The following is a 16,791-nucleotide window of genomic DNA, read 5'->3' as shown; positions in this document are numbered from 1 at the left end:
TGGCACAGTCTTGGCTCACTGCAACCTCCACCTCTGGGGTTCAAGCGATTCTCCTGCCTCAGCCTTCTGAGTAGCTGGGAGTACAGGCACGTGCCACCACACACCCGGCTAAGTTTTGTATTTTTAATAGAGACAGGGCTTCTTCACCATGTTGGTCAGTCTGGTCCAGAACTCCACCTTGTGATATGCCCACCTCCATCTCTCAAAGTGCTGGATTACATGAGCCACCATGACCAGCCTGGAAATTGTTTTTTAAAGGACCCCTGTCATCAGAAGCTGCCCCAAAATTAAATGGTTCATACAGAAAAGACAAATTTTTCTTCTTTTTTGAGACGGAGTCTTGCTCCGCCGCCCAGCTGGAGTATAGTAGCACGAACTCGGCTCACCGCAACCTCCACTTACAGGGTTCAAACAACTCTCCTGCCTCAGCCTCCTCAGTAGCTGGGATTACAAGCATGCACCACCACACCCAGCTAACTTTTTGTATTTTTAGTAGAGACAGGGTTTCACCATGTTGTCCAGGATAGTCTTAATGTCTTGATCCCATCAAAGTGGTGGGATTACAGGCGTGAACCACCACGCCCAGCCAGAGAAGATATCAATTGCCCAATTCTTTCATTTGTCAGGTTTTTTTTTTCTTGAGATGGAGTTTCGATCTTGTTGGATCAGGTTGGAGTGCAATGGTGCAATCCTGCTCACTGCAACCTCCACCTCCTGGATTCAAGCGATTCTCCTGCCTCAGCCTCCTCAGTAGCTGGGATTACAAGCATGCACCACCACACCCAGCTAATTTTGTATTTTTAGTAGAGACGGGGTTTCTCCATATTGGTCAGGCTGGTCTCAAACTCCCGAACTCAGGTGATCTGCCTGCCTCAGCCTCCCAAAGGGCTGGGATTACAGGCGTCAGCCACTGCACCCAGTCTTATTTGCCAGTTTTGATGAGTGCCCTTACAACTTCCAAAGGCACATGAGGCATCCTTCCTTAAGCAGCATCGTGAACTCTTGGATTTTTGGTTTTTTTAGATGAAATCTCACTGTTTTGCCAGGCTGGAGTACACTTGTGCAATCTCGGCTCACTGCAACCTCCACCCTCAGGGCTTAAGTGATTCTCTTGCCTCAGCCTCCCAACCAGCTGAGACAACAGACATGCGCCATCATGCCCAGGCAATTTTTTTTTTCAGTACGGATGCAGTTTCACCATGTTGGCTAGGATGGTCTCGATCTCTGGATCTCAGGTGATCTGCCTGCCTCAGCCTCCAACATGCTGGGATTACAGGCATGAGCCACTGTGCCTGGCCAACTCTTGGATGTTTATATGGTCAACACAAACTAAAAAAAGGAATGTGAAGTCCATTATATCATTAATAGTAACTTGAATTACTTGTATATAAAGGATTCATATACTAAATATATCTCACATTAATTTTTATATATAGATATTAATGTACAACTAATTAACATGCTAAAACATTTTATAATTTGCTTCAACATCATGTATAGACAACACAAAAATTAATTGTGGCCTACTTTAGGCTACATGATCATAGACAAGCTGATGTAATTAAAATGAACAGATTTATTTTCTGGTACTCTTGCGGCTTAACATTAAAATCTTTTGATTATTGTTTATTGCTATCTTCCAACAAATCAGTTGGCCAGTCCATCCCAGGGTGACTTCTTAATAATATCAGCTAACACATGTAAGCCATATAAACATTTACGAAAATTATACACCGAGTCTCCAATGAGGGAGAGCTCCCTGGAGAAGCAGCTGAGTCCAGAGCTGGGCCAGGGAAAACCGAAGACATCCCAAAACAATGAAGTGCTTAAATAAGGACAGGGCACAGGAGACACTCTCCAGGAGCTCCCAGTGGCCAAAGCTGTAACAATCAGAGCATGAAAACAGTATCAGATTGTAGCTTATAACAAACATCCCTTGAGTGTATACTGATATAAATATCTAAAGAAATAAACAGTAGGCCAGGTGCAGTGGCTCCTGCCTGCAATCCCAGCACTTTGGGACACTGAGGCAAGCTCAGGAATTTGAGACCAGCCTGAGCAACATGGGGAAACCCCATCTCTACAAAAAAATACAAAAAATTAGCTGGGCATGGTGGTGAGCACCTGTGGTTCCAGCTACTCAGGAGGCTTAGATGGGGGGACTGCATGAGCCCAGGGGGTCGAGGCTGTAGTGAGCCATGACTGAGCCACTGCACTACAGCCTGAGCAGCAGAGCAAGACTATTTCAAAAAAAAAGAGGAAAAGGTGGAGAAGGGACTGTGCTTTCTTGGAGATGAATTCCAATTAATAGATGTCAAAGGAATGAGGAAAACATGAAAATCACCTTTGCAAACTACGTTAGTAATTACTGCATGTGAGACCGACCAGTGGATGCTGAAGTTAGTGGGTATAACTTGGAAATGAAACAGACATTCACGTAGTCTGGAAGTATCTCAAAGTATTTATGGATTACAAACAGAAAACAAAAACAGTAACCATGCAGTGGAGAAACCCCTGCAACCACCACCTAACTAACATGACCAGGAGGAGCTGGAGAGACTTGTACTGTGTATCTCCACGATGCACTGAGAAGAGGATGTTTGGGAAAATGCTGACAAAAAGAAAAAAAAAGAGGACATGGTAGCTGTGGTTTTCATACCAAAACACACACACAAACAAAAAATAGGCTGGGGGCAATGGCTCATGCCCATAATCCCAGCACTTTGGGAGACCGAGGCAGGTGGATCACGAAGTCAGTAGCTCGAGACCATCCTGGCTAACAGGGTGAAACCCTGTCTCTACTAAAAATTAGCCAGGCGTGGTGGCATGCGCCTGTAGTCCCAGCTACTCAGGAGGCTGAGGCAGAATTGCCTGAACCTGGGAGAGAGGTTGCAGTGAGCTGAGATTGTGACACTGCACTCCAGCCTGGGTGACAGAGTAAGACTGTCTCAAAAAACTAACTAACTAACTAAACCTTGTCCAGTTATAAGGTCAGAGTTCCCAATGGGGGATGTTCTACAAAGTAGCTGACAGTATCCTTCGAAACTGTCAGGGTCATAAAAGACAAAAGCTGAATCACTAAAAGCGAAGATGTATGCCCAGCCTGTCCCTTCTTTTGTATAAATATGAAGGTAAACATTATAACACTTCAGGAAATTCATAAAGAGAGAAATAGGCTCATATTAATAGGCTATGTTGGTTTGGTGGCTCCCACCTGTAATCCCAACACTTCAGGAGGCCAAAGCAGGAGGATCCCTCGAGCCCAAGAATTTGAGACCAACCTGGGCAACAGAGTGAGATCCCATCTCTACAAAGTTTTAAAAATTATGGCCAGGTGCAGTGGCTCATGCATGTAATTCCAACACTTTAGGAGGCCGAGGCAGGTGGATCACGAGATCAACAGTTCAAGACTAGCCTGGCCAGCATGGTGAAATCCTGTCTCTACTAAAAAAAAAACCAAAAATTAGCTGGGCATGGTGGCAGGTGCCTGTAGTCCCAGCTACTCAGGAGACTGAGGCAGAATTGCTTGAATTCTGGAGGCAGAGGTTGCAGTGAGCCAGGATTGCACCATTGTACTCCATCTGGGTGACAGAGCAAGACCTCCTCTTAAAAAAAATAACAATAATTAGCCAGGCACGGTGATATGTGCCTGTAGTTCCAGCTAGGAGGCTAAGGTGGGAGGATCCCTTGATCCTGGGAGTTCAGGCTGCAGTGAGCTGTGTTTGTGCCACTGCACTCCAGCTGGAACATAAAAGGGAGACTTTGTCTCAAAAAACAATTTAAAAAACTTTTTTTTGAGACCGAGTGTTACCCTGTTGCCCTGGCTGGAGTGCAATGGAGTGATCTTGGCTCACTGCAACCTCCACCTCCCAGGTTCAAGCAATTTTCCTGCCTCAGCCTCACGGGCAGCTGGGAGTACAGTACATCCCATCATGCCTGGCTAATTTTTTTTTATCTTTAGTAGAGATGGGAGTTTGACCATGTTGGCCAGGCAGGTCTCGAACTCCAGACCTCGTGATCTGCCTCCCAAAGTGCTGGGATTACAGGTGTGCGCCACCACGCCTGACCTTGTTAAAAAAAAAAAAAAATGCTGATGTCCATTTCAGGAAGAATATCATAGCACTTCTGAGACAAGTTTTTCTCCAAAAGTTAATGAGATAAGGTAGTATGAAGGGAGACGTGATCCTAATCTTTATGTAACTAGAGTTCAGGTATTCGTTATACCTAACAAAGTCAATCTGTTAGGACGTTATTTTGTTGAATGTGATGAGTGCCACTGATAACAGGACATTTAATTCCATGTAGGATATCTGTGTTTCCAAGTGAAGTCCTGCAAATTTCCCAGGGAGGAAAGACTTTCCCATGGTAAATGGATATCTATTCAATCCAGACATAAAAAAGATAGAGATCAAAGACATTAAAAAAAAAAAAAAGATCATAAAGAAGACACTGCAACGCAAAATCACAATGAGATACGACTTCACACCCGGTAGGATGACTAAGCTAAAAAAGATGTGTTGGTGGGAATGTGGAGACATTGGAACCCTCTGACATTGCTAGCAGAAACATAAAATGCTGCAGCTGCTTTGGAAAAGTCTGGCAGTTCCTCAAAAAGTTACAGTTATCTCATGACCCAGCAATTCTACCCTAGAATGAAAACATAAGTTCATATAAAATGTATATAAAAATGTTCACAAAGCCATGGAGTGGAGATAACCCAAATGTCCATGAACAGATGAACGAAAAAAATGTGGTATATCCATGCCAATAGTCTTGGTTGGACATGGTGGCTTACGCCTGTGAGCCCCAGCACTTTGGGAGGCCAAGGCGGGTAGATCACCTGAGGTCAGTAGTCCCAGACCAGCCTGGCCAAAATGGTAAAACTCGTCTCTACTACTTAAAAAAAAAAAAAAAAAAATTAACTGGGCAAGGTGGCGCATGGCTGTAATGCCAGCTACATTGGAGGCTGAGGCAGGAGAATTGCTTGAACCTGGGAGGCGAAGGTTGCAGTGAGCCCAGATGGTGCCATCGCACTCCAGCCTGGGCAACATGAGCAAAACTCCCTCTCAAAAAAATAAAAAAGTGAAAAAAAAAGGGGAATAGTCTTAGACAAGGTACAACACAGATGCACCTTTAAAAACGCTAGCTGGAAGCTGGGCACAGTGGCACATGCCTGTAATCACAGCACTTTGGGAGGCTGAAGCGGGCAGATCATGACGTCAGGAGATCAAGACCATCCTGGCTAACACAGTTGAAACCCTCTCTCTACTAAAAATACAAAAAAAAACAGCTGGGCATGGTGGCAGGTGCCTGTAACCTCAGCTACTTAGAAGACTGAGGCAGGGAGAATTGTTTGAACCCTGGAGGTGGAGGTTGCTGTGAGCCAAGATCACGCCATTCTTCTCCAGCCTGGGTGACAGAGCGAGACTCCATCTCAAAACAAACAACAACAACTAAAAGAAAAATGCTGGCTGAACACAATGGGAGAATCACTTGTGTTGTGGAGTTCAAGACCAGCCTAGGAAACTTAGGGAGACAGCATCTCTCCTGAAAACAAAAAAAAACTAGAGGCCAGGCACGGGGGCTCATGCATGTAATCTCAGCACTGTGGGAGGCCGAGGTGGGCAGATCACCTGAGGTCAGGAGTTTGAGACCAGCCTGGCCAATATGGTTAAACCCCATCTCTACTAAAAATACAAAAAATTAGGGACGCATGGTGGCAGGTGCTTGTAATCATAGCTACTTGGGAAGCTGAGGCAAGAGAATTGCTGGAATCCAGGAGGCGGAGGTCACAGTGAGCCGAGATTGCACCACTGCACTGTAGTCCAGGTGACAGGGTGTCTCAAAAACAAACAAACAAAAACTTGCTTATACTTGGGTATGGTGGCATCTGCTTGTTAATTCCAGCTACTTGGGAAGTTTGCTTCAGCCCAGAAGTTGGAATCCAGCCTGGGCAATACAGTGAGACCCTGCCCCTCCCACCGCCCAATAAAAATTAAGGAAAAGAAAACCAGTTTTTAGTTGAAAACGTAGCATTTAGGGGAGCAGCAGTGGCTCAGGCAAGTTGTCCTGGCACTTGAGGAGATGAGGCTATGTGTTTTGAGGCAACATAAGAACTTCTCATTCATTGAAAAAAAAAAAAATGTAGCATTCAATAATCACTAAAGGGTTAAACCCTCCTTTTTGTGGTTAAATTTGGTACAAACTGGTACACACCAAATTGCCTTTCCAGCACCCTCCGGGGGGAATGTTGTTACTCACTCACTGGAGGGTATCTGAAAATGTTTATTGAGATGTAATTAATGTTATAAAGTTAGCCCACTTAAAGTCATTGCACAGGTCAGTAGCTTTCCCTCTGTTCACCATGTCACATCCACCACCATCGAATTCCAAATGAAAAACCTACCGGCGGGCCAGGCGTGGTGGCTCAAGCCTGTAATCCCAGCACTTTGGGAGGCCGAGGCGGGTGGATCATGAGGTCAAGAGATCGAGACCATCCTGGTCAACATAGTGAAACCCCGTCTCTACTAAAAATACAAAAAATTAGCTGGGCATGGTGGCACGCGCCTGTAATCCCAGCTACTCAGGAGGCTGAGGCAGGAGAATTGCCTGAACCCAGGAGGCGGAGGTTGCGGTGAGCCGAGATCGCGCCATTGCGCTCCAGCCTGGGTAACAAGAGAGAAACTCCGTCTCAAAAAAAAAAAAAAAAAAGAAAAACCTACCCACTAGCAGTCACTCCCTAGCCCCTGGCAACCACTAATCTCCCTTTGGTCTCTAGATTTACCTATTCTGGACGTTTCATAAAACTTGTGTCTACCTTCTTTAACATGGCACGATCTTGGCTCAATGCAACCTCTGCCTCCCGGGTTCAAGCGATTCTCCTGTTTCAGCCTCTGGAGTAGCTGGGATTATAGGCGCCCGCCACCACACCCAGCTAATTTTTGTATTTTTAGTAGAGATGGCGTTTTACCATGTTGGCCAGGATGATCTTGGTCTCCTGACCTCGTGATCCACCTGCCTTGGCCTCCCGAAGTGCCGAGATTACAAGCGTGAGCTATCATGCCTGGCCTCATAAGAAAGTTTTAAGACTACTTGAGGCCTGGCGTGGTGGCTCACACCCATAATGCCAGCACTTCGGGAGGCCAAGGCGGGCAAATCAGGAGAAAGACATGAGACCAGCCTGGCCAACACAGTGAAACCCCGTCTCTACTAAAAACACAAAAAAGCCAGGTGTGGTGGTGGGCACCTGTAATCCCAGCAACTTGGGAGGCTGAGGCGGAAGAATTGCTTGAACCTGGAAGGCAGAGGTTGCGGTGAGCTGAGATCATGCCATTGCACTCCAGCCTGGGTAACAAGAGCGAAACTCCGTCTCAAAAAAAAAAAAAAAAAAAAAAAAAGCTGGGCGTGGCAGTGTGCACCTGTAGTCCCAGCTATTTGGGAGGCTAAGGCAGGAGAAATGTGTGAACCTGGGAGGCAGAGGTTGCAGTGAGCCAAGATCACGCCACTGCACCTCAGCCTGACGACAAATAAACTGTCTCCAAAAAAAAAAAAAAACTTTAGGTTGGGCACGCTGACTTACAGTGGCTCCCACCTGTAATCCCAGCACTTTAGAAGGCCAAGGTGGGCAGAAGATCATTTGAGGTCAGGAGTTTGAGACCAGCCTGGTCAACACAGTGAAACCCTGTCGCCTGGGCAACAAGAGCAAAACTCCATCTCAAAAAAATACAAAAATTAGCTGGGTGTGGTGGAGCACGTCTGTAGTCCTAGCTACTCAGGAAGCTGAGGCAGGAGAATCCCTTGAATCCCAGAGGCGGAGGTTGCAGCGAGCTGAGATCATGCCATTGCACTCCAGCCTGGGCAACAGCCTGTCTCAAAACAAAAAAACACAAACAAAAAAAAAGAAAGCACTTTATATATTTTATATTTTTAAAACAAAACAGAACTAAAAGTTGACTCTACAGCCTCTGCCTCCAGGTGTCATCTGCATCAAGGCCTCCATGCCGGGTGCTAGCCCATGACCTCCCCATACTGGTGGCTCTTCCCCCAGGGAGACCACCTCTGGGTGATGTCCTCAAAGTGCTCCTTCCTTCAAGGCCTAGCAAGGGCAGATATTAATGCCCTGCATCCTGCTGCCTACCCAACCTGAGCCATGTCTTGGCCTGGCTTGTTCCTGAACCTCCCAAGTGTGTTCTCAGCTCGGGACCTTTGCACCTGCCATTCTCTCCGCCAGTGATGCGTTTCCCTAGATGCCCATTAATTTAGCTCAGGCCTCTGACCCTGCAGAACTAAGACCAGCCAGGCCCTGCCCAACTCCTCCCCAGTCCCTGCTTGGTTTTCTTCCGCAGCCTTTTCACCATCTGACATCCTGCATTTCAGTTTTCTGTCTTTTCTCATTAGAACACGTGCTCTACAAGGGCAGAGATTCTGTGTTTCATTCACTGCTGGTTTCCTTGGCACCTGAAATGGGTACCTGGAGTGCAGCAGACCCCACATATCTGTGGAGTAAGAAAACCAACTTCCCTCCTTTTTTTTTTTTTTGAGACGGAGTCTCACGCTGTCATTCAGGCTGTAGTGCAGTGGCATGATCTCGGCTCACTGCAATCTCTACCTCCTGGGTTCAAGCAATTTCCCTGCCTCAGCCTCCTGAGTAGCTGGGACTACAGGCATGCACTACCGTGCCTGGCTAATTTTTTTATTTTTAGTAGAGACGGGGTTTCACCATGTTGGCCAGGATGATCTCGATCTCCTGACCTCATGATCTACCCGCCCTGACCTCCCAAAGTGCTGGGATTACAGGTGTGAGCCACCGTGCCTGGCCACTTCCTTTTAACTTCTAAAATGAGGCTGGGCATGGTGGCATACCTGTAATGTTTGGGTGGCCAATGTGAGACGATTGTTTGAGTCTAGGAGTTCAATATTAGCCTGGCAACATAATGAGACCCCGGTCCCTACAAAAAAAAGAATACAAAAAATAAGCCAGCCACAGTGGCATGTGCCTGTAGTCCCAGCTATTCAGGAGGTTGAGACGGGAGGATCAACAGCCCGGGAGGTTGAGACTGCAGTGAGCAGCCCTGATCACACCGCTGTGCTCCAGCCTGGGTGACAGAGCGAAACTCTCAAATTAAAACTCTAATATGAGACTGTATCACTAGATTGCTGAGAGGATAAATGAAACGTATGTAGAACTTCCAGCAGAGGTGCAGCCAAAGGGAGGAGTGCACTTTAATTTTTATTTTTGGAGTGCTTGTGAAGCCTACGCTCCCACCATGTCCCACACTCCACCCGTGTTAGGCTAGACTGCGACCTATCATTTTTACGTTTCCTGTATTAGACCATCAGTTCATTGAAGGTAAGAACCAAGAGTTACACTCATTTCCACTACAACTTTGTTACCTGGTATAGACACAGCCATCTCATGGGATCACAAAGGATGTCTGAGAGCAACAGTGTAGCCCCTTAACCCATGTGAGGTGGAACACAATTTGATTCAATCTGCTTCTTAGTGTAGATTGCTCGTCAGATCTCTGCACACCAGCCAGGAGCCAGAGCACCTGTGGGAGCTGCTCGCTTGCACCTGAGACCCTCTCCAAGGTCCTCAGAATGAAGGCAGAGCTAGGCAGGCCGTGAGCCACCCTGGAAGAGCTCCAAGTCCCACGGGAGTGCTTCCTCTCCTCCCCGGGGCTGGCCAGTTCCTACTTTCAACCCATGCTGGCCAAAGAAAGGGACCAGGAAGAACAGGGCTTCCCTTCTCTCCACACAGTTGAACACCCCAAGTATAACTCAGCTTAGCTATGCTTAAGTCATGTGTCCAATCTGGGCCAATCCCTGTGCCTTCTTTTTTTTCCTGAGACAGAGTTTCACTCTTTTTTGCCCAGGCTGGAGTGCAATGGCATGATCCGTGATCTTGGCTCAACGTAATCTCTGCCTCCTGAGTTCAAGTGATTCTCCTGCCTTAGCCTCCAGAGTAGCTGGGACTACAGACTCGCCTACCAGCACAAAACCACAGGACTGCCTGAGGCAGAGGGGGTTCCAAGTGCCCACAGGGCACAGGCTGCCAATCTAGTATGTCGGCTACAGCTCGCTGTCTGCACAAAGCATCACTCAGTCCCCCTTCCCATCTCATTCTTGAAGTGCTGTCACCAACCCCGCATCAAGGGGCAGAAGGCTATCTCTCCACTGCCCAGCTTCAAGTGCAGTGTCCTGACCATGGCTCACCACAGCTTTGACCTCCAGGGCTCAAGAGAGTCTCCCACCTCAACCTCTGGAATAGCTGAGACTATGGGGGCGTGCCACCACACTGAGCTAATTTTTGTATTCTTGGCAGAGACGCAGTTTTGCCACGTTGCCTAGGCTGTTCTCGAACTCCTGGGCTCAAGAGATCCTCCCACCTTGGCCTCCCAAAGTGCTGGGATTACAGGTATCAAATGTCGCGCCACTCAGCTTCCACCAGCTACTTCATCAAATATACAACTAAGAGAACATCCTCCTGCCTTATTATGTGGCAAAGTTAAAAAAAAAAAAAAAAAAAAAGGCCTAGCAAAACAAAGGAATTACACTACAAAGTCAAAAACTGCTGAATGCATGTTTCTCTGAAAACCAGAGTACAAAAAGGAAAAGAACAGCCCAGCGACATTCTGGCTGTGGGCAGCACACAGGGCAGCCCACCCCATCCGACCTCCCCTCACCTGGAGGCACAGGCACAAGGGTCAACAGGTGGCTCCCGGCAAAGGTGTCCTCCCACCTGGTGAGTTAGAGAGCAAGGCATTAGGTGTGAGGCAGGAAAGAGGATGAGAAAGGTAGGCAGGCAGCCTTGGCCCTCCAGGAGCCGGTAAGCCCACTACGCAACCCGCGCCAGCTGTAGGTTTCCAATACCAGATGGGGCTGCTCCCTCTATCCTCCACTCAGGTTCCCCCCTCCTTCCAGCTGGACAGACACCAAAGTCCTGGCCCAGGCTTGGACTCCAACATTGGGACAAACCAAACATTTCCAGTTCTACACACATTTCTATTTTATTATGGAAAAGGGGGAAATGCCACCTTTTCCACAACAGCAACCAGTAAAATTTATCCCAAAAATAACTCGGTACAAAAAAAAACTGTTACAAAAAAAAAAAAAAAAAAAAAAAAAAAAAAAAAAAAGAAAAAAAAAAACCTTTACATGAGTTTTTAAATCCTATTTTAAAACATAAAAGAAACAAATCCATTATTGGCTGCACAGCCCCAGCCACCGCTCCCCAACCAGGGAGCAAGAGGAGACGCCTGGGTCCTGTCCACACGGATTTGCCGGTCTGTTTAACTGGTGTCCATCTGAAACACAGAGGAGAAAGTGGCTCGCACTCACTGAGGCCTGCTCCCCACTGGGGCTCTGGCCAGGCCCCCAGCCGGCTCTCCCGGACTCACTCTTGCATTATAGGCGTCCAGCTGGGCGTCCAGCTCCTCTGCCGAAAGTTGCTGCTTTGAATTCCTGCCGGCGCCTCTGCCTCTTCCCCGGGCGCCTCCACGGGTGCCTCTTCGGGTGCCTCCGCCACCACCAAAGCCTCCAGCGCCACGGTTTCTAGTCATGCCGCCTCTGTTTACGCTAGCAAGGAAAATGGAACTGTTCACATACCTGGGAAGACCCCAAGGGCGATGCAGCCACACCCCAGGCCAATCCCTTCCCTAGAGGCCCCGAAAGTCACCTCTGTGCAGGTCTCCGCTGTGTATCGATCTGTGATGTGACAAGCTGAATGTTCATGGGGCGGCCTGCGACAAAGAATACAAAGGACACGTTCTGAGAGGCTCTGAAACCAACTCAGCTGGCACCACACCCTGGTCTCCATGCAAACACTGGAAAGGGCCTCTGTGCGTCTCAAATGCCCCCGACAAGGGAAATGGCCTGGAGATACTGGTGGGAGAACAAAATGGCAAGGAAGCAACCCCACCAACACCTCCTCACTCCTTCTCAGTCCAGACTAGGTGGGCTGCTTGCTGAGGTGTCGGGGTGCTCGTGGGTGGAGAGGTGTGGGTGACCTGACGAAGAAGAACCGGTACCTTTGTCTTTACGACTACAGCCCCGCACTCAGAGGTGTACTATGGCGGTTCTGAGAAGGCTTCACAGAAGTGAATCTTCCGGAAGGAGCTGAAGGAGGGGAGGGATGTAGCTTGCTGGATGGGGGTTCACAAGAGGTTGGTCCAGATGTGTGGGGCAGCATGAGAGGTGGCAGATGGAAGAGAGAGACAAAGGGGCAAATGCAAAGTGTCCTCAGCCACAGGGGTACCCCATATTCCTACCTGGACAGGTGCCAGCCCCAAACTCCACAAGCCCCACAATCAGCGTGGGTCCCCCCCACCCACACTCACCATCCAGAGGGACACCGTTATACTGCTTCATGGCTTTCAGGGCGTCTGCCTTCCGCTCAAAGTGTACATCTGCTGTTCCTAAGCTGCGGCCAGAGCGGTCATAGTGCACAGCTGCCTTCTTCAGTGTTCCAAATTCAGCAAAGAGCTCCTGGAGTTGCAAAGAGCAGTTGTCAGAAGAGCAACAAAACCGTGCTCCTTCCGGTGGCCCAGGGACAGGCCCTGGAGGAGTGAGTTGTTTTGGGGGTGGTTCCCTGGGAGGCAGGGCAGTGGTAGTGGGAAATGAGGGAAGGGAAGGGCAGGAGGGACAGCAACTTCCAAGAGCGCCTGGGTCTGAGGGCTCCTGCCATTGAGGGGACCTGACAGGTGTACCACGATGCAGGCAGAGGAAGTCGCAAAGCCCACTAGAAAGGGGCACAAAATTAAGCCACTATCCTCTTCAACAAAGGAGAATTTACAACACACCCAAGGGCTGTTCCAAGAAACTGTAAAGGCCAAGATCAAGAGCAAGGGAACTGGTCTGATATCAGACCAGCTTGAAGGGCCTGTTGACTTGGGAACCCTGACCCCAGCCCCTCCCCCAAAGGCAGATTCTGGCTCACCTTTCCCTCTCCTCCTACTCAAGCCTGCGGCAAAGTCTGAAGTCAAGCGCTGCCATGGAAACTGCCCTGACCTCAGGCAGGCTGGGAGTTGGAGAGGGAACCCAGAGTGTGGGGATACTCCGGCCGCAGGCACACAGCGGGAAGTGGAGTTCACCAAAAGCGGTTTCCAGTGGATGCTAGAAACCACCTTAAAAAAAGTGTTGAGACACTGTGAGTGCTCACTGGCCCTACTCTGTCCTCCCAAGGCAAATGGCTAGGCTGTGGACAACTGAACCCTGCCCAGCCATCTCGAAAACTGATTCCCAAAAAGTGACTTCTTAACCAGAAAACGAGTTTAAATGCCGTTGGGATTCAATTTTTCTTTCTTTCTTTCTTTTTTTTTTTTTTTTTAAAGAAAAGCTTCAATGGGTTTGAGAATCATGTCACCGACAGGACACGAGGGTGGGGAGTGATAAAACCACAAGTTACAAGGTCTTTTTAAGACAGTACTCAAGTCAAACAGAGCCAGAAAAACACACAGGCTCCCTCTGCTCTACAAGGTACATAAGGAAGATTCTTTTTGTCTCATTGGCCCACTAAAACAGGCACAAAATTTAAAGAGCAAGTGGGCTGAGTTTAACAGCCAAGAGCCACTCACATTTGATGAGTCTTTGTCTGTTAGAAACCGGAAGCCCTGGCAGAGGATTTCACTCACACAACCCATCTTCAGACTAAGAGCGGCAGATCCTCAGGCTAGGCTAGGCTCGCACCTGCCTGCGGACTGACCCTGGCTTTACTGGCGCTAGGTCTGTCCTGCAGCCCTTCAGAGCTGGGAGGGCTCCCTTTGCCAAGGCGGGAAGGGGACTCAGGGCCACATCCCCCAAAACATGATCCGTCCTGTGCAGGGCGAACGGCTCACCGAGAACCCCTAGTCTCTTACCTGAATATCGGCGTCTGACACTCCAAAATCCAGATTGGACACCAGCAGTTTCCCACCCGTCTCCACGCCAGCACCACCCCCGAAGCCACTGTCGAAAAGATCGTGCTGCCACTTGTCGGGAAGCTGTTTTGGCTGGAGAAAAAACCACAACAACAGCAGACCTGTGAGTCTCAGTCCAGGGCTTTCCCGGCCCTCGGGGCGACCCCGGACCCGTCCTCTTCCCGGCCCGAGAGGACCCGGCGGAGATGAGGCCGCCAGCGCTCCCTCCGGCCGCTCAAGCAGCCCCAGCACGCGGCCGCACGGTCCCACCGCGGCAGCAACTTCAGTTCCCTTCCACTAACTTCCCGCCGCTGTTGCCGCGCCCCGCGACCCCTCCGCTCCCGCCGCCACGAGGTCCCGGCGGCCGGAACAAAGAGTTGAAAAGGGTCTCAGCCTCCCGGGCCGGGCCCCGAATGCACGACCTCGCCCCCGCCCACCACCCCCAACGCGCCCGCCCGCATGCACCCTCCGGACCTCCGGGCGGCCGCTCCAGCAGCCCTATCAGCCAGCCGGGCTCTGCCTTCGCCGCCAGCCGCCCCGGCTTGCCCCCTCCTGCCCTCCGGCGCGGCCGGCCTCCGCACTCACCCTGCTGTAGGGCGCCGGTCGGTTCCTGCCGCCTCCGCTGGCCGCCCCGCGGGCGATGGCCGGCCGGTTCCGGATAGGCCCGCCGCCTCGATTCACTCGCGCGGCGGCCTGCGCCCCGCCGCCGCGGCCGCCCTGGGAGCCGACCCGGCCGCGGCCCCGGCCCCCGCCGCGGCCTCCTCGCTGGCTCCGGTTCAGTTTAATGATGTCGTCCAGAGACATGTCCATTTTGTCGGCCATGGCGGGCGCGGAATCGGGCATCGGCTCGAGCCCGCGCGTCAGCACGCCAGCACGTCAGCACGTCACCTCCGGCGCCGCGCGAGGCCTTCCGGTGCTACGGCCTCGGAGCGGCTACTGATTGGCCGCCGGCGGACGGCTGCGCGCGCGGGACGGGGAGAGGCGGGGGCGCGCGTGCGCACTGCGGCTCGGGACTCGGCGGGCGTTGCTGAGGGAGCCGGGCCTGACTGTGGTCGTTTTTATACCTTCCCGCGCGGACGTCAGCGCTGCCAACGGAAGGGCGGGCAGGGCCGTGCGTGATTAGGTTGGCGAAGGTGCGAGGGCGCAGGGGGTTGGGCGGCGGTCGTTGGGGGCGGGGCCTGCGCGCCCCTCCCTCCCCGCCTGCCCCGCCCGGTCCGCTAGGGCTGGGGGCGCTGCGGGTGTGCGGAGCCCCTGGGGGTCCTTGTTTCCGCGCCCGCCCAAGGGCTGTGCGCTCGGCTCGCGGCGGGATCCCGCGGGCGCGCCTCGGCGGGCGGCGGCCGGTGCAGACCCGCTGCGGTTGGTTTTTGGTTCTTGCGCTGGGTTTTGGTCCCCCATTTTGCCGGTCATATCCTTTGCAGGTTTTCGTACGGGCCCGGCGCGGGGCTCACGCCTGAACTCCCAGCTTTTTGGGAGGCCGAGGCAAGAGGATCGCTTCCCCCGAGGAGCTGGAGACCAGCTGGGGCAACGCAGTGAGACCCCCCCCATCAAAAAGAAAAGTCGGAAGTCGGCGCGTCGTTGCACGCTGTAATCCCAGCTGCTTGGGAGGCCAGCCGGGCAACACAGTGAGACCCCGTCTCAAAAAAAAATTAGGCCGGGCGCGATGACTCACCTCTGTAATCCCAGCACTTTGGGAGGCCGAGGTGGGCGGATCATGAAGTCAGGAGTTTGAGACCAGCCAGACCAATATGGTGAAACCCCGTCTCTACTGTAAATACAAAAATTAGCCGGGCGTGGTGCTGCGCGTCTGTAATCCCAGCTACTTGGGAGGCCGGCTTGAACCCGGGAGGCTGAGATTGCACTCCAGCCCACACGACAGAGCAAGACTCCATCTCAAAAAGAAAAGAAAAATAAAATAGAAACGGGGCTCACGATGTTCCTAGGCTGGGTTCGAACTCCTGGGCTGGAGTGATCTTCCTGCCTTGGCACCCTGAGTAGCTGGGACGACACTGCGCCAGGCTTATTACTATTTTGGTGCCCAAATCTTCTAGCTCTGCAGACTAAATTTAGCCTGTCATTCTCTTCCCTTCCTCTACAGGCTCTGCTGCCATGAAGGTGAAGATTAAGTGCTGGAACGGCGTGGCCACTTGGCTCTGGGTGGCCAACGATGAGAACTGTGGCATCTGCAGGATGGCGTTTAATGGCTGCTGCCCCGACTGTGAGTGTCCCTTCTGCTGTCTGCCTGCTGGACTAGCCTCCGTGGCTCCTGTTAAATACATTTGCAGGAAATCCCCACATTTTCCTTTTTTTTTTTTAAGACGGAGTTTTGCACGTTTTCCAGGCTGAAGTACAATGATGCAGCCTTGGCTTTCTGCAACCTCTACGTCCCAGGTTCAAGGGATTCTCCTGCCTCAGCCTCCCAAGTAGCTGGGATTATCGGCATGCACCACCAAATCCTTCTAATTTTGTATTTTTTGTAGAGAAGGTGTTTCTCCATGTTGGTCAGGCTGGTCTCAAACTTCCAACTTCAGGTGATCTGGCCGCTTCGGCCTGCCAAAGTGCTGGGATTACAGGCATGAGCCAATGTGCCTGGCCCCACGTTTTCATTTTCATTTCTTGAAGAAAAGTTGATAGAAAAAAAACCAGGTGGCTGGGCGCGGTGGCTCACGCCTGTAATCCCAGCACTTTGGGCGGCCGAGGCGGGTGGATCATGAAGTCAAGAGATCGAGACCATCCTGGTCAACATGGTGAAACCCCGTCTCTACTAAAAATACAAAAAATCAGCTGGGCCTGGTGGCACGTGCCTGTAATCCCAGCTACTCAGGAGGCTGAGGCAGGAGAATTGCCTGAACCCAGGAGGCAGAGGTTGCGGTGAGCCGAGATCACGCCATTGCACTCC

At 50.9% G+C, this 16,791-nt stretch overlaps 2 protein-coding genes across 3 annotated transcripts in view; one reads left to right on the top strand and one right to left on the bottom strand.

Annotated features, from left to right (window-relative positions):
• Positions 1-1,598: 1,598 nt before the first annotated feature.
• On the bottom strand, positions 1,599-15,028 carry ALYREF (Aly/REF export factor). Its single transcript, XM_017524834.2, has 7 exons — positions 14,481-15,028; positions 13,857-13,988; positions 12,339-12,486; positions 11,678-11,741; positions 11,400-11,577; positions 10,686-11,306; positions 1,599-1,880 (listed from the first exon to the last, which is right to left on the bottom strand). The coding sequence occupies exons 1-6, from the start codon at positions 14,736-14,738 to the stop codon at positions 11,292-11,294; spliced, it is 795 nt and encodes a 264-aa protein (XP_017380323.1). The 5' UTR covers positions 14,739-15,028; the 3' UTR covers positions 1,599-1,880; positions 10,686-11,291.
• ANAPC11 (anaphase promoting complex subunit 11) overlaps positions 14,884-16,791 on the top strand; it is a 6,856-nt gene continuing 4,948 nt past the window's right edge. Inside the window, exons 1-2 of one of the 2 annotated variants that reach the window (XM_017524838.2) lie at positions 14,884-15,028; positions 15,991-16,110. In XM_017524838.2, the coding sequence (XP_017380327.1) occupies positions 16,002-16,110 (109 nt within the window). In that variant the 5' untranslated portion in view covers positions 14,884-15,028; positions 15,991-16,001. Of the gene's footprint in view, positions 15,029-15,495; positions 15,518-15,990; positions 16,111-16,791 lie in introns of those variants that run through there. The other variant, XM_037737175.1, reaches the window with a different exon arrangement.

Source organism: Cebus imitator, unplaced genomic scaffold (assembly GCF_001604975.1).
Source record: "Cebus imitator isolate Cc_AM_T3 unplaced genomic scaffold, Cebus_imitator-1.0 Scaffold36, whole genome shotgun sequence".
NCBI classification, from domain to species: domain Eukaryota; kingdom Metazoa; phylum Chordata; class Mammalia; order Primates; family Cebidae; genus Cebus; species Cebus imitator.
This window is presented reverse-complemented; position numbering and strand designations above follow the sequence as displayed.